Here is a 20,447-nt window from a genome sequence, read left to right as displayed (position 1 = left end):
TGAAATTAAACCTGGGTTGTCCATTTCAATTGTCTTGAGTAAGGTACCTGGGAGGATACGGATCCATGCACACCAATCCAATTTGATGTATAGACTGAGCATTAGGGGTGGCAAAAAAATTCATTGTTTGTGATTCAATTTGAGTTTGAATTGAGTTTAGTTCGATTCGAAATTAGTTCGTTCTGAAACAAATCAAACCAATTCGGTTCGAATCTTATTCAAATCAAACTCAAACTGGATATAATTCGTTTGAAATTGATTCACGAACTATTTAAGTTCGAATCTCAAATAATACAACTAATGGATTCAACCATTAATCTTTAATAATACAGGAACCAAACTTATATCACAGCTCAAAATTGTTAATATAATGGTAACTTATAATATGAAAATATTTCAGCAGCGTAACAAATTAACAATGCAATAAGTTTCATTTGACTAGGTCCATGCCGTGATTTTAATCAATCCAGCAGCGTAAAAGATAAGAAAATCTTGAACTGGCCCATAATCCATTAGTGTGAATTTGTGAAAGGTAAAAGGAAACTGTGTGAATTTTGTTTCGCGAGAAGAAAACTAATGCATAAACTATTGGTATAACTAGGGCTGCCAAAAAAAATTGTAATTCGTAATTCGATTGACTTCGATTCGAAAAATGTGTAGTTCGTGATTAATTAGATTTGAAATATGTTCAATTTGAAATAAATCAAACCCAGTTCAATTCGAATCTTATTCAAACTCAAACTCAAACTAGAATAAGTTTGATTCGGTTTGATTCGTTGCCAAGAGAGCTGACTTAGCTTCATTTTGTGGTGTTTTAGTTTAGCTATACTGTGAATTGTATGACTCTCCAGTTTATTTAATGAAACGGGGTTCAACCTTTTTTCAAAAAAAATACTTATATCTAATCTAACTAACCTCTGGTTAGTGATTTGCAAACGGGCCGGGCGGACCGGGCAAAACTCGTGGCGGGCGACGGGTACAACGGGTACATTGGTACAACGGGTCGGGCATTATGGATTTTTTTTCAAAAACCCTACCCTGCCTGTTTCAAACCAGTGCCCGTCTCGGGTTCGGGGGCAGGGCAGTCCGGTCCGGTCTGGGTTCACGGCTAGACCGGGTTTTTTTTTCTTTGTATACCAATAAATTATAAATCAAAATTCATTTAAATTAAAATTCATTTGACATGGTTGATTAATTTTAAGTAATCAAAATTTATTTATTTTAAGTGATCACTTTCCAGTTTGATTAATTATCCTTGCTCGTATCTTTTTATTTTTTATGAACATAAATACTTCACAATTTTCAATATTAATTTTCAAATAATAATATTTTTTTATTTCATATGTTTTTTAGTTCATTTACGTTTAAATTTAAAAATAGTTATATCCATTTAAAATTGCTTATGTAATTATATCTTTCCTATAAAAATAAATAATACATATATACAAAACGAAATAAGAAAATCAAAAGATAAAAATTTCATTTGTTGTGAATTAAAGTTATAAATGCTCAATTTTTGAAAGTAAAAAACTAATTGAGATAAATGAAAGGAAAATAACATTGAAGTAAAGGAAATTACAACTAACAAATGATAGCTCGCGTTTGAAAGTAAAAATAATACAACGTCGAGATAATCCTAATCGGAATCAGAGTTCCACTGCTTCTTTCGTTTTCCCTTTTGCCTGCTTCGTTTAGACTTGTCTAAGGCGCAGGGTGGGCATATAAAATGCTTGAACCTTATATCCTCCCTTGTGCGTGCCGGGTAGGCGCTAATGCAGGAAGGGTGGAAAGCTTGCAAACATTCCACGCAACATAACATCTCGCTCCTCTTCCCATATTGGTGACAGTGATTGCAAAAATTCACATTTTCTTTGTTTGCATGTTGTTGGGATTTTTCATGAAGGTTCTCGAGGTTTTCTTCTTTCATAAGTTCCTCGAGATCTCTTGAGCGGAAGTAGAGGAGGGCTCACGTACGAGATTCTACTGTGTTGGCACTCATTCTTAATAGAATAAATTCGGTTAGAATTAATTAATGAATAAACTAATGAATATAAATTCGGTTAGAATTAATAATGTTAATTGAAGTGAATATTTATATTTATATTAATTCGGTTAGAACATAAATCTTCTTTGAAATGAATATTTATATTAGCAATTCTTCATTAGTAATTCTTCTTTAAAATGAATATCTTTTGAAAAATCCAGGGCCATTCCAATACATCACCAAAATAATTTTAGTATAGACTCTTTTGCACGTGCATCCCTTGGGTCGGTCTTCTGGTACCAACTGTTTTGGTGATGTACCAGAATTGCCGTGGATTCTCTTTGCCGAGTAGGCACCGTAGACTGTCTTGAGCTGTTTATGTTGCCCTCCAAATCTACAAGGGTATGTTTAGTTAGTTTGAGAATATGCTATTTAAAAATAAATCTAACATATTCAAAAATAAATCTAACATTTTTAAAATAAATATAACTTATTAAAAAATAAATCTAACATAAAATCAAAATAAATCTGAATTTAAAAATAAATCTAACATATTCAAAAATAAATCCCAATCTGAAAAATAAAATCTAACCTATTGAAAAATAAATCCGAATTTCAAAAATAAAATCTAACATATTCAAAACAAATATACTTCACATATTCAAAAAAATAAATCTAACCTATTTTTTTAACCTATTAAAAATAAATTCGAATTTAAAAAATAAAATATAACATATTCAAAACAAATCTAATTACTTCACATATTCAAAAAAATAAATCTAACCTATTTTTTTAACCTATTAAAAATAAATCCGAATTTCAAAAATAAAATCTAACATATTCAAAACAAATATAATTACTTCACATATTCAAAAAAAAAATCTAACCTATTTTTTTAACCTATTAAAAATAAATCCGAATTTCAAAAATAAAATCTAACATATTCGAAACAAATCTAATTACTTCACATATTCAAAAAAATAAATCTAACATATTTTTTTAAACTATTAAAAATAAATCCGAATTTCAAAAATAAAATCTAACCTATTCAAAACAAATATAATTACTTCACATATTCAAAAAAAAAATCTAACCTATTTTTTAACCTATTAAAAATAAATCCGAATTTCAAAAATAAAATCTAACATATTGAAAACAAATCTAATTACTTCACATAATCAAAAAAATAAATCTAACCTATTTTTTAACCTATTAAAAATAAATCCGAATTTCAAAAATAAAATCTAACATATTAAAAAAAAATCTAAGTACTTCACATTTAACAAATCTAACATAAACTAAATAAATCTAACATATTCAATACATCTAACAAATCTAATTACTTAACAAATTTAACAAATCTAACAAATCTAATTACTTAACATTCAATAAATCTACCATAAACTAAATCTAACATTCAATTTATATTCTAAATTTCTCTACAAAAATAAATCTAACAAAAAATTTAAATTTTAAATTACTCTACAAAAATAAATTAATCTAACATGAAATAAATGTAACTTTTAAATCTCGCAAGAAAATCTTACCGATTTTTTAATTTATATCCAAAAAAAGAATTAAATTTCAAAAAATAACCGAATTTGAACGACATTTCGAAATCTACCCAAACCGGAAAAAAAATTTCCGGTTTCAACATTCCAACAGCGGCTTCAAAAAAAAAAATCGTAAAAAAAAATTTCGGTTTCAACCTTTTTTTCAGATTTTTTTTTCATTTAAATAGAAATATTTATAAATTATTTATTTTTTGTATTGAAATATTATAAATGTTTAATATATTTCTTTGAAAATATATGGAATACTATATAATTTGATTTATTAGAAAGACTGCTACAAATAACCTGGATCAACATTTTTCATGCCGGATTTTTTGCGGCTGTAAGAAAAATTAATATATTTATTTATGTGTTATTGGAAAAAAATAAAAATGCTTACATTCTGAGTTATTGATCCCGGTTCAAAAGTCACTTCTAGGTAATCCAGAAAATATTGTGATCCATCTAGTACATTTAATTTATTAAAAGTTTATCTATTTTTGAAAAAAAAACAAAAACTTGAATTTATTTAATGATTGTTTTCAAAAAGAATTCTCAAAATAGATACAACTTTTAATAAATTAAATGTACTAGATGGATCACAATATTTTCTGAATTACCTAGAAGTGACTTTTGAACTGGGATCAATAACTCAGAATCTGTGCATTTTTATTTTTTTCCAATAACACATAAATAAATATATTAATTTTTCTTAAAGCCGCAAAAAATCCGGCATGAAAAATGTTGATCGGGTTATTTGTAGCAGTCTTTCTAATAAATCAAATTATATAGTTTCAAAGAAATATATTAAACATTTCTAATATTTCAATACAAAAAATAAATAATTTATAAATATTTCTATTTAAATAAAAAATCTGAAAAAAAGAAAAAATGTTGAAACCGGAAAATTTTTTTACGGTTTCTCTTTTTTTTTTTTTTTTTTTTTGAAGCCGCTGTTGGAATGTTGAAACCGGAAATTTTTTTTCCGGTTTTGGACTGAATTACCGGAAAAAAAATTTTCGGTTTGGGTAGATTTCGAAATGTCGTTCCACTTCGGTTATTTTTTGAAATTTAATTATTTTTTTGGATATAAATAAAAAAATCGGCAAATCTTGCGGGAGGTGCCGAACTTCGTAATTTCGATACATTCGTAATTCTGTTTGTGTATTTGTAGAATGAATTAAATTTACAACTATATTTTTTTAAACAATAAATTTAAAATTTGAGATTGAGAGAATAGAGATGAAAATATTGAGAATTTGAAATGGAGATGTGAAAATACTGGGAGGAAGAGGGGTGTATTTAAAGAGTTTTGTTTGGAGAGAACAAAATTTGAATTTTAATAATAAAAAAGGCCGGGTTTGGGTAGCTCGGGTACGGGTCATTCGGGCACGGGTCACGGGTAGCTGGGTTTGGGGGGAAGGAGATTTGAAATTTGAAAAAAAAACCGGTACAACGGGTAAAGGGCACGGGTACGGGTACATTGGACACGGGTATAAAGGGTAAGGGCACGGGCATAGGTACAACGGCATGGATTCAAGAGTATGCGGACCGGTCCGGACGGGCGCAGGTGTAGTTCAGACCGGGTTTACACGGGTTTAATGGCGAAAACCGGATCTGACCCGTTTCAAACCTGTACCCGTGTATCTGTGTATCCGTGCAAACCCGAGCACGGACACGGTCCGGTTGAGTAAAGGGCACGGGCGGACCAGACCGTGTTCAAACCCACCGGATTTTAGCAAACCACTACCTCTGGTCTTGTTTTCGGCAATTGCTAACCGGTGCCCCCTTCTCTGTTCGTGATTCAGTTGCTTACCCAGGAAGAAAGATCGATCAATGACAGCGAGTGTGGTGTAGTCAGCTCTTTTGCCTACCGATGTTTACGCTTCTTTTTCTTCTGCTACGAGTGATTATATGTGGCAGAGTGGTAACAATTATAAACAATTTAACCCAAAAAGTTTTATATAACCAGACCAAGCTCAAATTCAAAAAGTAGAAAACAAAGGAAGACTTCAAGTGCGGTGCACCACGCCATCGCCATCTCTTCTCTTTCGTCTTTCTCTACTTCCCCTTTTTCTCTCTACCATGAAACCCCTCGTGCGGTGCACCACGCCATCGCCATCTCCGGCTACCCCAAAAGAAAATGCCACCACAGGCACCGTGCCGCACGCTAGCAATGGCGATCTCGCCACAGAAAATCCCTCCGAGCGCAGCAACAAGGACACTATTGCGGCGTCTCCTTCGTCTTCCTCCTCTGTTTCTCTAAGCTCTCGCCGAGTAGTCAGAAGCCGTGTTCGGTCGAGGGTCAGGCCTCGAGTTCTGTGGGCTCCACGTGCCAGTGGAGGTGGTAGTGCGCATGACGATCTTGCCCTTCCTCTTGGGATGTCATTCGCCGCTGTTTTATCCCAGGTTTTAAACTCGGTTCGCTCTTTGAGCTGTTAGGGTTTTGCTTTTATTTGCAAAAATAATTTATGATTGACTATTAAATTCTTTCTAAAAGTTGACTAATTGCAATGCCAATTCTCTTCTTTTATACTGTTATGGGCTAATACTGGAACAAAAAAAAAAAAAACATCACAACTTTTAGTTCATCTACAAATTTCACAATTAACGGACAAGTAAACAAGAAACAAAAATATCAAATTGTGAGAAAATAAATTGATTTGCACTTTTATCCTCAACATTGTTTTCATGTGATTAATGTGGGTAGTATTTTCTTGAATTTTCAGGTCTTGAATAAAAATAAGCAAGGAGAAAGAATACCTTTAGATCTCTGTTCCAAGGTACTTCAATTGCTACCTCTGTTAAATTTTTTTTAGTTCTAAGAATATCTTGCTAACCCTCTTGTCTATATCTCTGCAGATGTGTACCTCTGCTGTCAAAGAGTCTGTAACAAATGTAAGTTTGTTTATATCTTTCCTCAACTGTTATGCTGGTTTCAATACCAGATACTGGTACCCATACTGAATCTAGTTGACTGGCATGGTACCAGTATTTGCCAATGGTAAATAAGCTTAAGAATTGTATCAGTATATTGGTGTAACACTGGTCTGGTATCCTTTTTGTGGGACCCTATTAACACCGATCTAGTATCCTGTTTGTGGGACCCTATTAACACCGATCTGGTATCCTGTTTGTGGGACCCTATTGACACTGGTCTGGTATGTCTGTGTCTGATAGCCACTATTTTGTAAAATTATATAATCAAGATTTTTAAGTCCGGCTTGATGTCCTAACAGGATATTCCATCAGAACCAGACTCAATGGGTCAGGTTGGGTTGACTTCTTCTGGGGTTGCCAATTGAATTTGACCGGCATTGTTACCTTTACTTAATAGAAACTATATTGAGTAGGCTTAAAATGCCCCATTGTTTTCGTGACCCAATTGTGCCTCACATCCTTATCTCTGTTTTCAAAGTCCATACATTCAATCCAAACCGCTCAATATGATCTCCATATTAAAATGTGTTTGGAGACCAAATTTTATATTTATTGGAAATTGTTTACTATCTCTTTGGATAGATAAAAATCACTGTTTTTTGGATGGTCCAGAATCTTCCAAAAAGCAGCAATTTTGTACCCATCTAAAAAAATAGTAAAAAACTTCCAAAAAAATATAAAATTTGGTTTGGAGATTATATTGAGTTGTTCGTATTGACTGTTTGGAATTTGAAATCAGAGAAAAGGATGTGATATATGATTGGGGCACGGAAACATTGGGGCATTATAACCCTACTCATTCAACTAATAGGTTATCAACCTTTTATTTAAACAGAAGCATGTAGTTCAGTGGTTCACCACAAAGGCTGCTATGTGATTCTGATCCACCAGTGGGCCCAGAAACCTTGACCTGAATTCAACCCTTGAATGCAATTGGTTTGCCTTAACTGATTTGAGGTGGTCCTGGTCAACCTGATGAGCAGAGCCAACAAATTACTAGCCAGATACGCTATAGTACCAAGTGGTATGACAATCTGTGTTACCTTATCTGTTTTCCCTTTTATGATTTTACACTTAATACTCTTTTCTTCTATTTAACAGATAAATGGTGATAAGTATGATCATTTCATGAGAAATTTTGAGAAATCATTTAGAAGCACATTACAAACTCTCCATCTAATAAGCCGTACATCCATCCCATACCAAGAAGAAAGCACATCTTACACCCCCTCTGATAGTTGTGATAATGTAAATATCTCAAACCACCGCACAGAGTACTCTCATTCAATACCGCATCCTCCCTTGGCTCCCACAACAAGCACCCAAATAATCCTGCGTGGTAATTTGAACAGCCAATTATCAAACATTTCTAGGAATAGCAGCTCCCAAAATCATGAAATTAATCATCATATTATCTCCACCTTGGAGAGATCGGTGACTGAGCAGGTGCGCTCTAACAACCTAAAGGAGTTTGAAATGGGTCTAATTATGAAAAAATTGGAGTTGAAAATGTCCCAATTGGAGATTAGTTCATACTCACACATGCTGGAACGGGTTAAGGTCGGAATGGGGATGGCAAAGGCTGTGTTTAAAGAAGAAAAATTAAAAAATCAGATGGAAGACGCACGATTTTCAGAGCTTGCGAAGAGTTTTATTGATGTGCTTGTCACTGGACTGATAATTATGTCAGTTTGCTTTGGTTATGGCACATATGCTTTCTCGTACCAGCGAATTACAGAGGTTACTGAGTCATGTTCAAGCATTTCTAAGGTAAGTAACTGTGATTTGCTTTTGTTATGGTAATGGCTATTTCTTATGATGGTTTGTTTATGACTGCTGCTACTCATACCAGTAGGTGTCATAGTGGACACCATTGAATAATAGTATGGAAGAAGACAGTTTGGATAATGTGTTCCGACTAAGGGTGTTCATTGATTCGGTTTATTTGGTTTTCAACCAAAACCGACAATTTTTGGATTAAATTGTTCAGTTCGGTTGAATTTTATAATTACTTTGGTTTTTTATATTTGGTTCGGTTTAATCTCTCTTATTTCGTTCAACTAGACAAACCAAAATTTAACTTGATATTTATTTATTTATTTTTGATGAAAAATGAGGATCTGAGTCCTCATTTGTTGATATTTACTTGAATCTTTTCGGTATTTAATATTTGGTTTTGTTTCATCTCTCTTATTTTGGTTTGACTGATATATATCTTGATATTTATTTCTATGATTATTAAATGTATTTGTGTATGTATTGCGTTTTGACCTTTTGAAATTTAATCTCTCTTATTCAGTTCAATTAAACGAACTGAAATTTACTCTGGGTTTTTTGGTTCGCTTATTATTCGGTACAAAAGTTTTAAGTCGGTTGGTTCAGTTAGATTTTTGAAAATTAAATAAAATTTTGGTTTGACCATTTTTATTTGGTTTTAACGGAACCAATCGTTTGAACACCCCTAATTCCAACAGAATATTTTGAAGGGAAATATCGAGGTCTCATGTTAACTTCCTTTTCCAGGGATCAAATTCATGGTGGGTCCCAAAGCAAGTGTCCTCTTTCAATTCAGCATGGCTCTTTTTGCGGTGCCATGTAATAGCCTTCACGCGTCTTGGTTTTGGCATTATAATGTTTCTCGCGCTCGCTTGGTTAATCATCCAAAAATCATCTGTGGCGGGACCAAATATGCCGATCACTTTTAATGTTATGTTACTAGGTGGATTTTGCGGCTTTACCGGCAAATGGTGTGTGGACGCACTGGGTGGGAATGGCCTTTGCTGGCTCATTTTGTGGGAAATTTTGTGCCTGATTCATTTTCTGGTAAATGCATTTCCAGCTACCGTTTACGGCTTGCTTCATGGACCTGTTAATGTTTCTCAAGGGATAATGGTTGCAAGGAAACCTTATTGGCTTGGGAGGTATATGTTGTATGTTATGCTGTTGCTTATACTGCCTGTGTCGGCCGGGCTTCTACCGTTTGCTTCGGTTTTTGAATGGATGGAGCACTTGAGGGAGAAAATAAGACTAGTGAACGTAGGTGAAGAAGGTGAGCTTTGAGATTTTTTGGCGTGTTTGTTTTGTATAGATGCGGTTTTAACTTAATGTTGTTAAACTGTTTATGGGGCTTTCCTGGGTAGGGAATTGGAGTTCTGGTGGTGACGTTTGCATTTTGGATATATTTAAATATTGAGACTGATGTTATCTCCCTGAAAGCTTTTGAGTTTATATAGTTGAGATGTGTAAGAGTTGCTTCGTTGGTATCATGGATGTTTGATTTTTTTATTTAGTGTATTTTCTTTTTCTTTTTTGTTGTAGAAGTATATTACGGTAAAATTATATTCCATTTTCTTTGGCATCATATATTGTGCATCTATATTTTGTTCTAAATCACCCTGAAGTAAACATAATTTTAAGCATATGTATTTACGTCAAATGTTAGTATAGGAATTGAATAGTGAGTGAACTAGGGTAGGGTGTTTTAAGCTCACCACGCCTCTTCTGAGTTTACAACTTTAGCTTCAGAATTCGTCGGATTGATTTTGAATGGATTTTTAAATGGTAAATCCATTCAGATTGATTTTAAATTGCAAATCCATATGGTTAAAATCGATCTGCTTCATGAGTCTTGTGTTTATATGCAAAGGTTTTAAAATTACAAATTAATTTAGTATAACTTGAGCTATTAAATTGGAAATTTTACAAGTTAATGCATTAATTTTTTGAATATTTTTCAACACTTTATACTTAATTAGTTCCAAAATATAAAAACTTTGCAAGTAAACTCATTACTTATAAAATAGATCAATTTTAATAATTTGAATTTGTCATTTGAAGGCAATCCCATAGGTTTTGGAGCTTAAAAACAACAACTTAGTTCTACTCTTGAATAATTGATGCACAAAAAATAAAAAAACTCAACAAATTCAAGAAATGTTTTGTTAATCAATACACAGCAATAAAGCAAAAGTACACTACAGAGGATGGCAATAAGAAATGCATCCTTTTTCTTTTTATCCTGTGCAAGCTGTTGTTACACGGATCCATAATTTTCTTGGTGTAACAAGGAAAATGAAATAATCTACAACATACACAACAAATTGACTCTACAAGTCGGGTTAGGGACTGCCCCGGTATTTTGTGACAAGCATAAATCAGCAAATTAATTAGAGAAACCTACATATATATTATGATGCTCTGTGTTTCTCCTACTGACCCTGTTAATGCAGCAGGACCTTTATGCGGGTCCCACAAACCCAATACCACCCCTACTCCTTCGACGCCTCCGTCTGCGCCTCTCCACACCTCTCCCATGACCCATAAACCCATTTACAACATCCACACTGTCATCAACATCATTATCATCCCCATCATCATCATCAAAAGCATCATCATCATCATCGCCATCCAGCGAATACGCATTTGCCAAATCAGCAGGACTGTTCCCAGGAGCCGGTGTAAGACCAAAACCAGTGCCTTCTTCACTAGTTTCACTACCATTATGAAATCTCATTAGTCGTGCCCCTTCTCTCAAAAAGAAATAAAGTATACTCCTATTAACACCCCTTCTCCCCCCATCCACACCCGCCCGGTTGCCAACCTCATTGCCAAGTGGGCCCTCCTCGTCATAACTATCGTCGTCATTATCCTCATCACTCTCGCCCATTTCAATAACATAATCTCCAAAGACAACAGCATGAGGCATCGATGACCGAATTGTACTAATCACATCGTCTCTCTCTCTCTCATGCTCCAATGTTTGCCATTTTTGTTCCATGGCAGGATCCACCTCACGTGGCTTGGCTGAGGGATGCTCGGCCTTGACATGCTTGCGCAACTCCCTGTAAGAACCCACAAAAGAGCAGCCCTCTTGCATGCAAGTCCGGCCCTTATTATCGAGGTACTTGCGTGCTGGCTCCACCACAGTCCAACCCTTGACCTGGCCCCGGCAGAGTGGACATGTTAACTCAAGTGAGCTGGGTTTCTCTGAGCTGGTCCAGGCTTGCGAACCAAGTCCGCAGGACTTGGAGGCGGCCCTTTTAAACTGGTCAAGACAGTTGGAGTGACGGTAACTGGTACCACACATATAAGGCCGGCATCCCTTTTCATGCGAGGAGCATAAAAGCAGTACGGCATTGTGGGGGTACTCCATGCAAACCGAGCAAGTAGCATCTTCCCAGTCGCATCGCTTCTTCTTATGTGAGATTGCATTCTTCAGGGTCTGTGCAGAATTGATTTGTTTTGCAGCTTTAAAACGGTACAATTGGATTCCCGGGTACGATGCTGATCTGATGTGGCGACCTGCAAGTCTGCGGCTTCTTGGAATCCTTGCCATCTTCTACAAAGGGAAAGAATAATAAGCATGAGATTGAACAAAAGCAAAATAATAATAGGTTTATTCTCAAGTTCCTAGATGCTAAGGAAAAAGAATTCAACACGGAATTCACTCAGAATCTAACAGGTACATATCCAACCCAAATACTGGTATGGAATTGACATTTACAGCATACAGATATTCTATTTCATCATGAAACAAAAGAATGCTCAACGTCAATTTGTCACATTCTTCACAAAAGAATACAAAATTTCCTAACAAAATTTAATTCTGAAACCTCACTGTCACCAAAAGGATCCATCACCAGCACAAATTTAATTGTGTCATCCTTTAATTATAAAATCTGTGCATCAACAATGCAGCAAATCAATGTGCAGATTACCAAATTTAACTGAGCACACTGACCAGAAAAGCTTGTTATGCATCAAACAGTGAAATTTCATTGTACCAAACTTAGATCAACCATAATTCAGAAAGAAGAAAAACTTTCAAGTGTTCAACTGAGATTGAATAATTCTCTTCACAAATGGCAAAGTTACTGTATAGAGTTGAAAAATTGAACTTAGATTTCCTCTTCCACCCAAATATTAGAGCGATCAAATCCTATAACCAATTGAAGACTTACCTTGTACTAAGGTCTAAGAATTCTGGATCTCTACGCAAGAAGGAAAGAAGATAAGAAAAGGAAGATGCTCGCTTCACATATAAGAGGTCAGCGAACAAACTAAAGTACCCAACTAGCCGAAAAAAATTAATATAATACTAAAGTAGAGGCTCAAAACAAACAAGGCGATCAACCGAACCCGGATGGGATCTCTCTCTCTGTCTCTCTCTCTCAACAAACAACAAACACACTACATAAGTTCATATACTAGAAATAAAATAATAGTTTAACAAGAGAATAACTCACAGTAAAGAGTAAAGTCACATGCTCAGCTACCCTTGACCTGAGCATCTCACAGTTAAATCCCCAGATCTCTCAAATTTCAATCCCGCGCGAGGGGCAAACGAGTAATTTTCACAATAAAGAAGAAAAAAAAAAGCATCTTTCTTTTCTCCCCCCCTTTATCCACTGTACCGTGGTCCCCGTCTCTCCCGATCCGTGATTGAACCAAAAAAAATTCAAAATTGAGATCGAAATTGGGGAAGCGAAGAGTACCTCTCGGCGTAGGGGTTGCGATGAAACGCTCCTGTCACACTCTGGCGCTATGCTCCGACGCAATCGATGCGAAATTTTTTTTGAAAGGAAAATTTTAGAAATGGGGCAGAGTCGGGGCCACGTTATATATATAGAGATAGATTCGGAGAGATCGAAAGAGAGCTGGCTTCCTGTTATGACTTACACAGAGAGAGAGAGAGAGAGAGAGAGAGAGAGGGGTTAAGTAACCTCACTGACTGCTCCTGGTCCACTGGACCTATTAACTGACAATGGGAATTCAGTTTTGTAGGGACGCGCGCGCAGTGTTTGAAATAAGCGAATAACTGATCCATGAGTATAATAGTATTTTTCCACGGGAAGCGGGGTCGGAGGAATGACAAAATATTCTTACACCAAGATCACAAAAGCGAAGAACGAGGAAGTTATTGACAGGTGGGACCAACTAAAGGTTGAAACTTTATTTCATAGTGCACCAATAACATTCAAATTTCTTGTCGTTGTAGCAGAGTCCGGAAATAATAAGGCGCTATTTGGTGGTTGGGCCATAGTGACGACATTTCGCAAATCGCAAGTCGCGAGAATAAACAAGAAAATACTGAAAACATTAAATCGTCTCCAGTACTTCCTAAATGGACCCACTGATGGCATTAAGGTGTGAAGTTCATTGGAGGATGAGGTCATCTGGGCTTCTACAGTTTATTTTAAATGGAGATCATGACTGCGACAATGTTAAATTTGTTTTACTGTATGTAAAAACGGTCAATACTTTCTACATTACTCATTTGCTTATTCTCACCTGAACGGTCAAATTTTTTCCCCTCGAACGGTTAAAACGAGTCAGCCGTTATAATTAGTAATTAATTATATTTTGTATATAAGATTTGTTTTTATATTAATTCTAACAAGCATAATTAGCATGCAGGAAAGCAAAGGGGTAGGATCATTCGTTCAAGATACCCCTTCTCTTGTGTTGGTAATTAAATTGAGTAATTTTAATTAGTTAGCGTCTCGAGGCAGCGTTGCGTCAATAGGCAGCGCTTTCTTTTCAAGTTATAGCCAATTAATTAAAGTGGAGAATATTAAATTGACTTGGATTTTTAGATTGAAGGTATTTGATTTCTACGGACATAACCAGAGAAAAAGTTGCACGCCAGAATTCACCAATTTGTGTAGTGCAATCTGTACCTTTTACAAAAAAAAACAGAATATAATTAATTATTTATTATGGTTATTAATTTTCTTTTTCAATAAAAAAATAGATTAAACTACTCGTCCTATAGCTTCATTGGAATATCATGCGGGTCTCCGCTAGGACTGACAAAAAAGCTCTTGGTTCGTGGCCCGATTGATATTTGTCCGTGATTCGCTCGGTAACAGCTCGTTCGTTAATGGATCGAGTTAAAATTAGCTTGCTCGCTACATACTCGAGCCAGAATTAATGAGTTTGAGTTTGGCCTAACTCGGCACGAGCCAGCTCAGTCGTTAACGAGCTATTTAATATACATAGTTTAATAGTTTAATCGGATCCATTCACTTCAGATTGAGGATATTATGGTCTATGGATGTTATAGCTAGACTTTTGCTTTTACCCGAACGGGTATGACCCGTTGTACCCGACCCGTACCCGTTACCCAAGGTACCCGTACCCGTGCCCGGGTATAGGCGGGTACACGGGTACACGGGTACGGGTTTGAGACGGACCGGACTCGTTGATTCGGGAAAAAACCCGCCCAACCCGTACCCGTTTTACCCGTACCCGAAACCCGTCTACCCGCACCCGTTTTACCCGTACCCGCACCCGTTTACCCGACCAACTTTACCCTTTTACCCGTTTACCCTTTACCCGTTTACCCGTGACCCTTTACCCGTTTACCCGTGACCCTTTACCCGTTTACCCGTTTCATTTGAAATTTGAATTTTTTTGCCGCCGGTTCAGACAAACCGGGCCCAGACCGGTCAAATCAAACCCGGCCGGACCCACCCGGGTCAAATCCCGGTTTTTTTTTTTTTTTTTTTTTTTTTTTTTTTTTTAATTTCGAATTTAATCCCCCCTCCAATTTTTTCTTTAAATACACCCCCTCTAACTCTCTTTCTCTCCACATTCTATCTCAAACTCTCATTCTCTCAATTTTCATTATTCTCAATTTCTCTATTTATTTTTAAAAAAAATTATATAGTTGTAATTTAATTCATTCTACAAATACGCAAACGGAATTACGAAGGTATCGAAATTACAAAGTTCGGCACCTCCCGCAAGATTTTTCCGCGAGATTTAAAGGTTAGATTTATTTTATGTTAGATTAATTTATTTTTGTAGAGTAAATTTAGTTTAAGTTAGATTTATTGAAAGTTAAGTAATTAGATTTGTTAAATTTGTTAAGTAATTAGATTTGTTAGATTTATTTTATATTAGATTTGTTAAATTTGTTAAGTAATTAGATTTGTTAAATTTGTTAAATAATTACATTTCTTAGATTTATTTTATGTTAGGATTGATAGATTTATTGAATATGTTAGATTTATTTAGTTTATGTTAGATTTGTTAGATGTGAAGTAATATTTGTTTTGAATATGTTACTTTTTTTTTAAATTCGGATTTATTTTTAATAGGTTAGAAAAGATGTTAGATTTTTTTTATAATTTGTGAAGTAATTAGATTTGTTTTTTGAATATGTTATATTTTTTTTTTGAAATTCGGATTTATTTTTAATAGGTTAGAAAAGATGTTAGATTTTTTTTTAAAATTTGTGAAGTAATTAGATTTGTTTTTTGAATATGTTAGATTTTTTTTTGAAATACGGATTTATTTTTAATAGGTTAGAAAAGATGTTAGATTTTTTTTTTAAATTTGTGAAGTAATTAGATTTGTTTTTTTAATATGTTAGATTTTTTTTTTGAAATTCGGATTTATTTTTAATAGGTTAGAAAAGATGTTAGATTTTTTTTTTAATTTGTGAAGTAATTAGATATGTTTTTTGAATATGTTCGATTTTTTTTTGAAATACGGATTTATTTTTAATAGGTTAGAAAAGATGTTAGATTTTTTTTTTAAATTTGTGAAGTAATTAGATTTGTTTTTTTAATATGTTAGATTTTTTTTTTTGTAACACCGTGAACTTTTAAAATTCAGATTTAATTAAAATAATAAGTGGTTAAATCAAATAATATATATATACGTATATACGAAATTAGTGACGTGGATGGTGAAAAATAATTATACGATTAATTGTGTTAAGAGAGAGGAGCAATTGGAGTTATATAAATCATTTAAACAATATCGAACAAGTGGAGGGTTTATTTTGCAAAAATACCACTTACAAGTGGGGGCCCCTTGTCATTCCCTCCTCTTTCCCTCCTTCCTTTCCTTTCCTGCCCCCATCTTTTTTTCTTCTTTCCTTTGTTTCCGCCAAGAGAGAAAGAACGAGAGAGAGAGAGAGTGAGAGAGAGGCACCCCGGTGACCGTATTGCGCGAAAACGGAGATTTAGGAAGAGGAGCTCAAATCTCGCACATCCATCCGTTCCATTGGTAATTCCCCTTCCTATTTCTCTCTCATTTCGTGATTCCTTGTTTTTAGGGTTTCGGTGAAAACCCGTAGAATCGTACCAAATTGATTATTCCGTGCCTTTGTTGTTTATATAGTGTAAATTGACTGATTCCGTGTTCCAAAGTGCAACCAAATTCCAATTTACGGATTTTTCCCAAAAAAATTGATTTGAGGGTTTAAATTGTAAAAGTGCCGGAATTTAATAAATTGACCTATGGATAGATCCTAACGAGCACGGCTAGCGGGATTGACGAGCTTACCGAGTCGCGAGATCGCGGACCCTCTACGTGCCCTACATAACCAGGTGCGGGGGTTCACGGGATCTGTTTTGGGGTTTATTCGTAGAACTAAATAACGGTGCATATTATTATATTTATGTTGATTGCTTGATTTAAATAAACTGTGCATAGCATGTTGAATCTCTGATTGAAAGCATTTGTTGCCGCATTGCATTAATTGTGATATTAGTGTGATTGAATTGTATAACTGTTATGATTCTCATGTTGGTACGGTTTATCGATTGTTGATCTGTCGTTTTGAATAAGTGAGTGGAACCACAGTATGACTTGGATTGATTGTGTGAAGTGAACAGTGTATCATAGTGGAAAGTCTAGCTAGCTACTAGACTTTCATCCAGGACCCTTATGCGCATCTGGAGAATGGCCCTAGTGAACCCAGTACCGGTTGGGTAAGGGAAGTGCAGTGTAATTTTAGGTAGAACTGTGGTTCAGTGGTTCAGTGACTCAATGACAATGTCAGTGATTTCTTTTGAGAAAAGTGATATTCTGTTGCATATTCGCGGAATATGCCGTGTATATTTTAAGTGATGAATTGATGAGATTGTATGACTTGAAACCAGAAAATAGAACTGTTAAGCCGGAGGTGATCGATAGTTGATATCTGTACCTCATAACCAGACTTATATATATTATATCTGTGAAACCAAATCTTTCTGGAAATTCGTTGATTGATGTTGATTTTTGTGAATTGAAACCCGTTTGAATCTATTCCTGGTACATGTGCATTTATTATTACTGGTAAATGAATAAATAGATGCCCTATTGCTAGTGTATTTAGTTCTGGTGATGGATTTCTCACAAATCCAGTAGCCATTTAAATTCCGCACTGAGAAAACGGATGACAGGTTTTCTCACCCCCTCCCCTCGGGGAATTTTTCCCTTTGAACTGATATGTGCAGGTAAACGCGAGTGAAGTGGGACTCGGGCTCGACGCGTGAGTTTAGGCCGAGCTAATAGGTTATGCCAAACCCTTTATGTCCATTTTGAATGTGTAGTTGAACCCGTAGTCGGTTATTTTGATGAATAGGTTGTTATCGAACCGTATTATGTTCTAAAACCCTAACGGTATGTTTTAAATGGTTGTTATGATTTAAATGTTGAAATTGCATTTTAAATATCATTAAAATTGCTAGTGAATGGGGAATAATTGTTTAGTTATACGGGGATTTGATCGGGTTTGAAAACGGGGTGAAATTTCACGAAAATGGGCAAAGGAATGAAAATCAGTACCCTTATTGCGGGCCGCAATAACCCTATTGCGGGCCGCAATGAGAGTAGACAGAAAAATTCGCAGCTTAACAAGCCAACCAGGTCATTGTGGGCCGCAATAAATTCATTGCGGGCCGCAATGAATGGAGGCAGAGGCTCCCTTCAGAGGCTGGGAAATTTTGGAACTTGTTGCGGGCCGCAATAAATTCATTGCGGGCCGCAATGAATGGAGTCAGAGGTAGTTTGCAGAGGCTGGAAATTTTGGGAAGGGTTGCGGGCCGCAACAGCCCTATTGCGGGCCGCAATGGGTTCCCAAAAATACTGTTTTGGGTATAACTTAGCCAAATTAAATCGGTTTTGAACCAAACTTGTTTTAAATCAAATCATATGATAATTTGACTAATCTGGACCGTCGGTTAAAGGATTTTCATGCAATTTGACTTCTCCAAAATAAAATTTTTCGTGCTCTATTGAGCGGTGCTTCGTAACCTCAGACAACGCTCGCAGGGGGCTGCCGCCCCCCCTGCCACCCCCCGCATACTAATAGAATCGGGCCCACACACATAAACATAAACAATTTATATATATATATATATAAATCTACATGAACAAAACCGTATTTTAAAACAAAACTGCGCGACCCCCTGTTCCGGGGTGTGACATTTTTGAAATTCGGATTTATTTTTAATAGGTTAGAAAAGATGTTAGATTTTTTTTAAAAATTTGTGAAGTAATTAGATTTGTTTTTTGAATATGTTAGATTTTTTTTTTAAATTCGGATTTATTTTTAATAGGTTAGAAAAGATGTTAGATTTTTTTTAATTTCTGTTTTTAATTTCTGTTTTTTAATTTCTGTTTTTAATTACTGTTTTTTTATTTCTGTTTTTAAATTTCTGTTTTTAATTTCTGTTTTTAATTTCTGTTTTTTAATTTCTGTTTTTAATTTCTGTTTTTAATTTCTGTTTTTTAATTTCTGTTTTTAAATTTCTGTTTTTAATTACTGTTTTTTAATTTCTGTTTTTAAATTTCTGTTTTTAATTTTTGTTTTTTAATTTCTGTTTTTAATTTTTGTTTTTTAATTTTTGTTTTTGAATTTCTGTTTTTAATTACTGTTTTTTTATTTCTGTTTTTAAATTTCTGTTTTTAATTTCTGTTTTTTAATTTCTGTTTTTAATTTCTGTTTTTAATTTCTGTTTTTTAATTTCTGTTTTTAAATTTCTGTTTTTAATTACTGTTTTTTAATTTCTGTTTTTAAATTTCTGTTTTTAATTTCTGTTTTTAATTTTTGTTTTTTAATTTCTGTTTTTAATTTCTGTTTTTTAATTTCTGTTTTTTAATTTCTGTTTTTTAATTTCTGTTTTTTAATTTCTGTTTTTAAATTCTGTTTTTAATTTCTGTTTTTTAATTTCTGTTTTTTAATTACTGTTTTTTAATTTCTGTTTTTAATTTCTGTTTTTTAATTTCTGTTTTTTAATTTCTGTTTTTTAATTTCTGTTTTTTAATTTCTGTTTTTTAATTTCTGTTTTTAATTTCTGTTTTTTAATTTCTGTTTTTAAATTTCTGTTTTTAAATTTCTGTTTTTTAAATTTCTGTTTTTTAATTTATGTTTTTTAATAGGTTAAAAAATGACATCTCCTCATCACGAATCGGTGGAAGAAACATTTGAAGCGAGAATGTCGGCTTCTATTTTTGGCCCCGATATGCCACCACCTAATTATCCACCTAATTATCTTGATAGTTCCTCCCAAATGCCACCACCTAATTATCCACCTAACTATCCACACAATTATCAAAGAAGGGACCAAATCCTAGATTTAAATTATCAACAACCCCCACAAATGCATGCACCGTATTATACTTCAAACGATCCAAACACCTACATTCCACAAGAAACATTTCAACCGACACCACCGTATGCATATGGAGGCACTTCTTCTGTAGCATCGAGTCAATTTACTCCCTCTATAGAAGGTACTCCTTCGAGAAGTGCCCCTGAAATTCAGGAAGAAGCTATCCCTCCTTCGACAAGTGCCCCCCCGCAACAACCAGTGGTAAAGAAGGCTAGAAGAGCTCCGGAATACAATCAGCCGTGGGCCAGATTTTATGAGATTAAAAAAGATGATGATGGCTTTATGGAAACCCTTGAATGTAAGGTACCCAATTGCAAGAAACCTTTTTTTGTGTATAAGCAAAGTAGTGGTATGAGTAGCTTTAAAAGACATGCCGAAACGCATGAAAAAAAGGGTGAGGAACCAAGTGCAAATGTACCATCGAGACAAATCCAAACCCTTATTAATGCGGATGGTACCAGAACCAACCCAAAATTTGATGAAAAAAAAATGCTTAGTGAATTGGCCCGGTACGTAACCCACAAAGAACAACCAATCAGTATGGGTGGTTGCACAGCCTTTGCCCGGTTGGTC

At 34.6% G+C, this 20,447-nt stretch overlaps 2 protein-coding genes across 5 annotated transcripts; one reads left to right on the top strand and one right to left on the bottom strand.

The window, feature by feature from the left end:
* Positions 1–5,547: 5,547 nt before the first annotated feature.
* Positions 5,548–9,835, top strand: LOC144553315 (protein CPR-5-like). The gene is made up of 5 exons (XM_078301418.1): positions 5,548–5,946; positions 6,267–6,320; positions 6,400–6,435; positions 7,579–8,247; positions 9,001–9,835. The coding sequence occupies exons 1-5, from the start codon at positions 5,623–5,625 to the stop codon at positions 9,535–9,537; spliced, it is 1,620 nt and encodes a 539-aa protein (XP_078157544.1). The 5' UTR covers positions 5,548–5,622; the 3' UTR covers positions 9,538–9,835.
* Positions 9,836–10,402: 567 nt separating this feature from the next.
* Positions 10,403–13,144, bottom strand: LOC144553314 (uncharacterized). 4 transcript variants are annotated; one of them, XM_078301417.1, is made up of 2 exons: positions 12,972–13,144; positions 10,403–11,815 (listed from the first exon to the last, which is right to left on the bottom strand). In XM_078301417.1, exon 2 carries the CDS (start codon positions 11,810–11,812, stop codon positions 10,715–10,717), a length of 1,098 nt encoding a protein of 365 aa, XP_078157543.1. In that variant the 5' UTR covers positions 11,813–11,815; positions 12,972–13,144; the 3' UTR covers positions 10,403–10,714. The 4 variants fall into 4 exon arrangements, with proteins under 4 accessions (XP_078157543.1, XP_078157542.1, XP_078157540.1 ...); XM_078301416.1 differs by having other exon boundaries at positions 10,403–11,812; positions 12,972–13,100; XM_078301414.1 differs by having other exon boundaries at positions 12,723–13,050.
* Between the last annotated feature and the right edge of the window lie 7,303 nt (positions 13,145–20,447).

The sequence above is a fragment of the Carex rostrata genome, chromosome 4 (assembly GCF_964058835.1).
Source record: "Carex rostrata chromosome 4, lpCarRost1.2, whole genome shotgun sequence".
In the NCBI taxonomy this organism is placed as follows: Eukaryota; Viridiplantae; Streptophyta; class Magnoliopsida; order Poales; family Cyperaceae; genus Carex; species Carex rostrata.
The sequence above is the reverse complement of the archived record's forward strand: the minus strand, read 5'-3'. Positions and strand labels throughout refer to the sequence as shown.

Bases quoted from the DNA above. Each gene is read 5' to 3' on its own strand.
- LOC144553315 (XM_078301418.1), top strand. From the start codon at position 5,623: ATGAAACCCCTCGTGCGGTGCACCACGCCATCGCCATCTCCGGCTACC. The intron at 6,436-7,578 runs GTAAGTTTGTTT...TCTATTTAACAG, and splicing joins TCAAAGAGTCTGTAACAAAT to ATAAATGGTGATAAGTATGA. The intron at 8,248-9,000 runs GTAAGTAACTGT...TTCCTTTTCCAG, and splicing joins CATGTTCAAGCATTTCTAAG to GGATCAAATTCATGGTGGGT.
- LOC144553314 (XM_078301414.1), bottom strand. From the start codon at position 12,767: ATGCTCAGGTCAAGGGTAGCTGAGCATGTGACTTTACTCTTTACT. The intron at 11,816-12,722 runs GTGAGTTATTCT...TTCCCTTTGTAG, and splicing joins ATGTGACTTTACTCTTTACT to AAGATGGCAAGGATTCCAAG.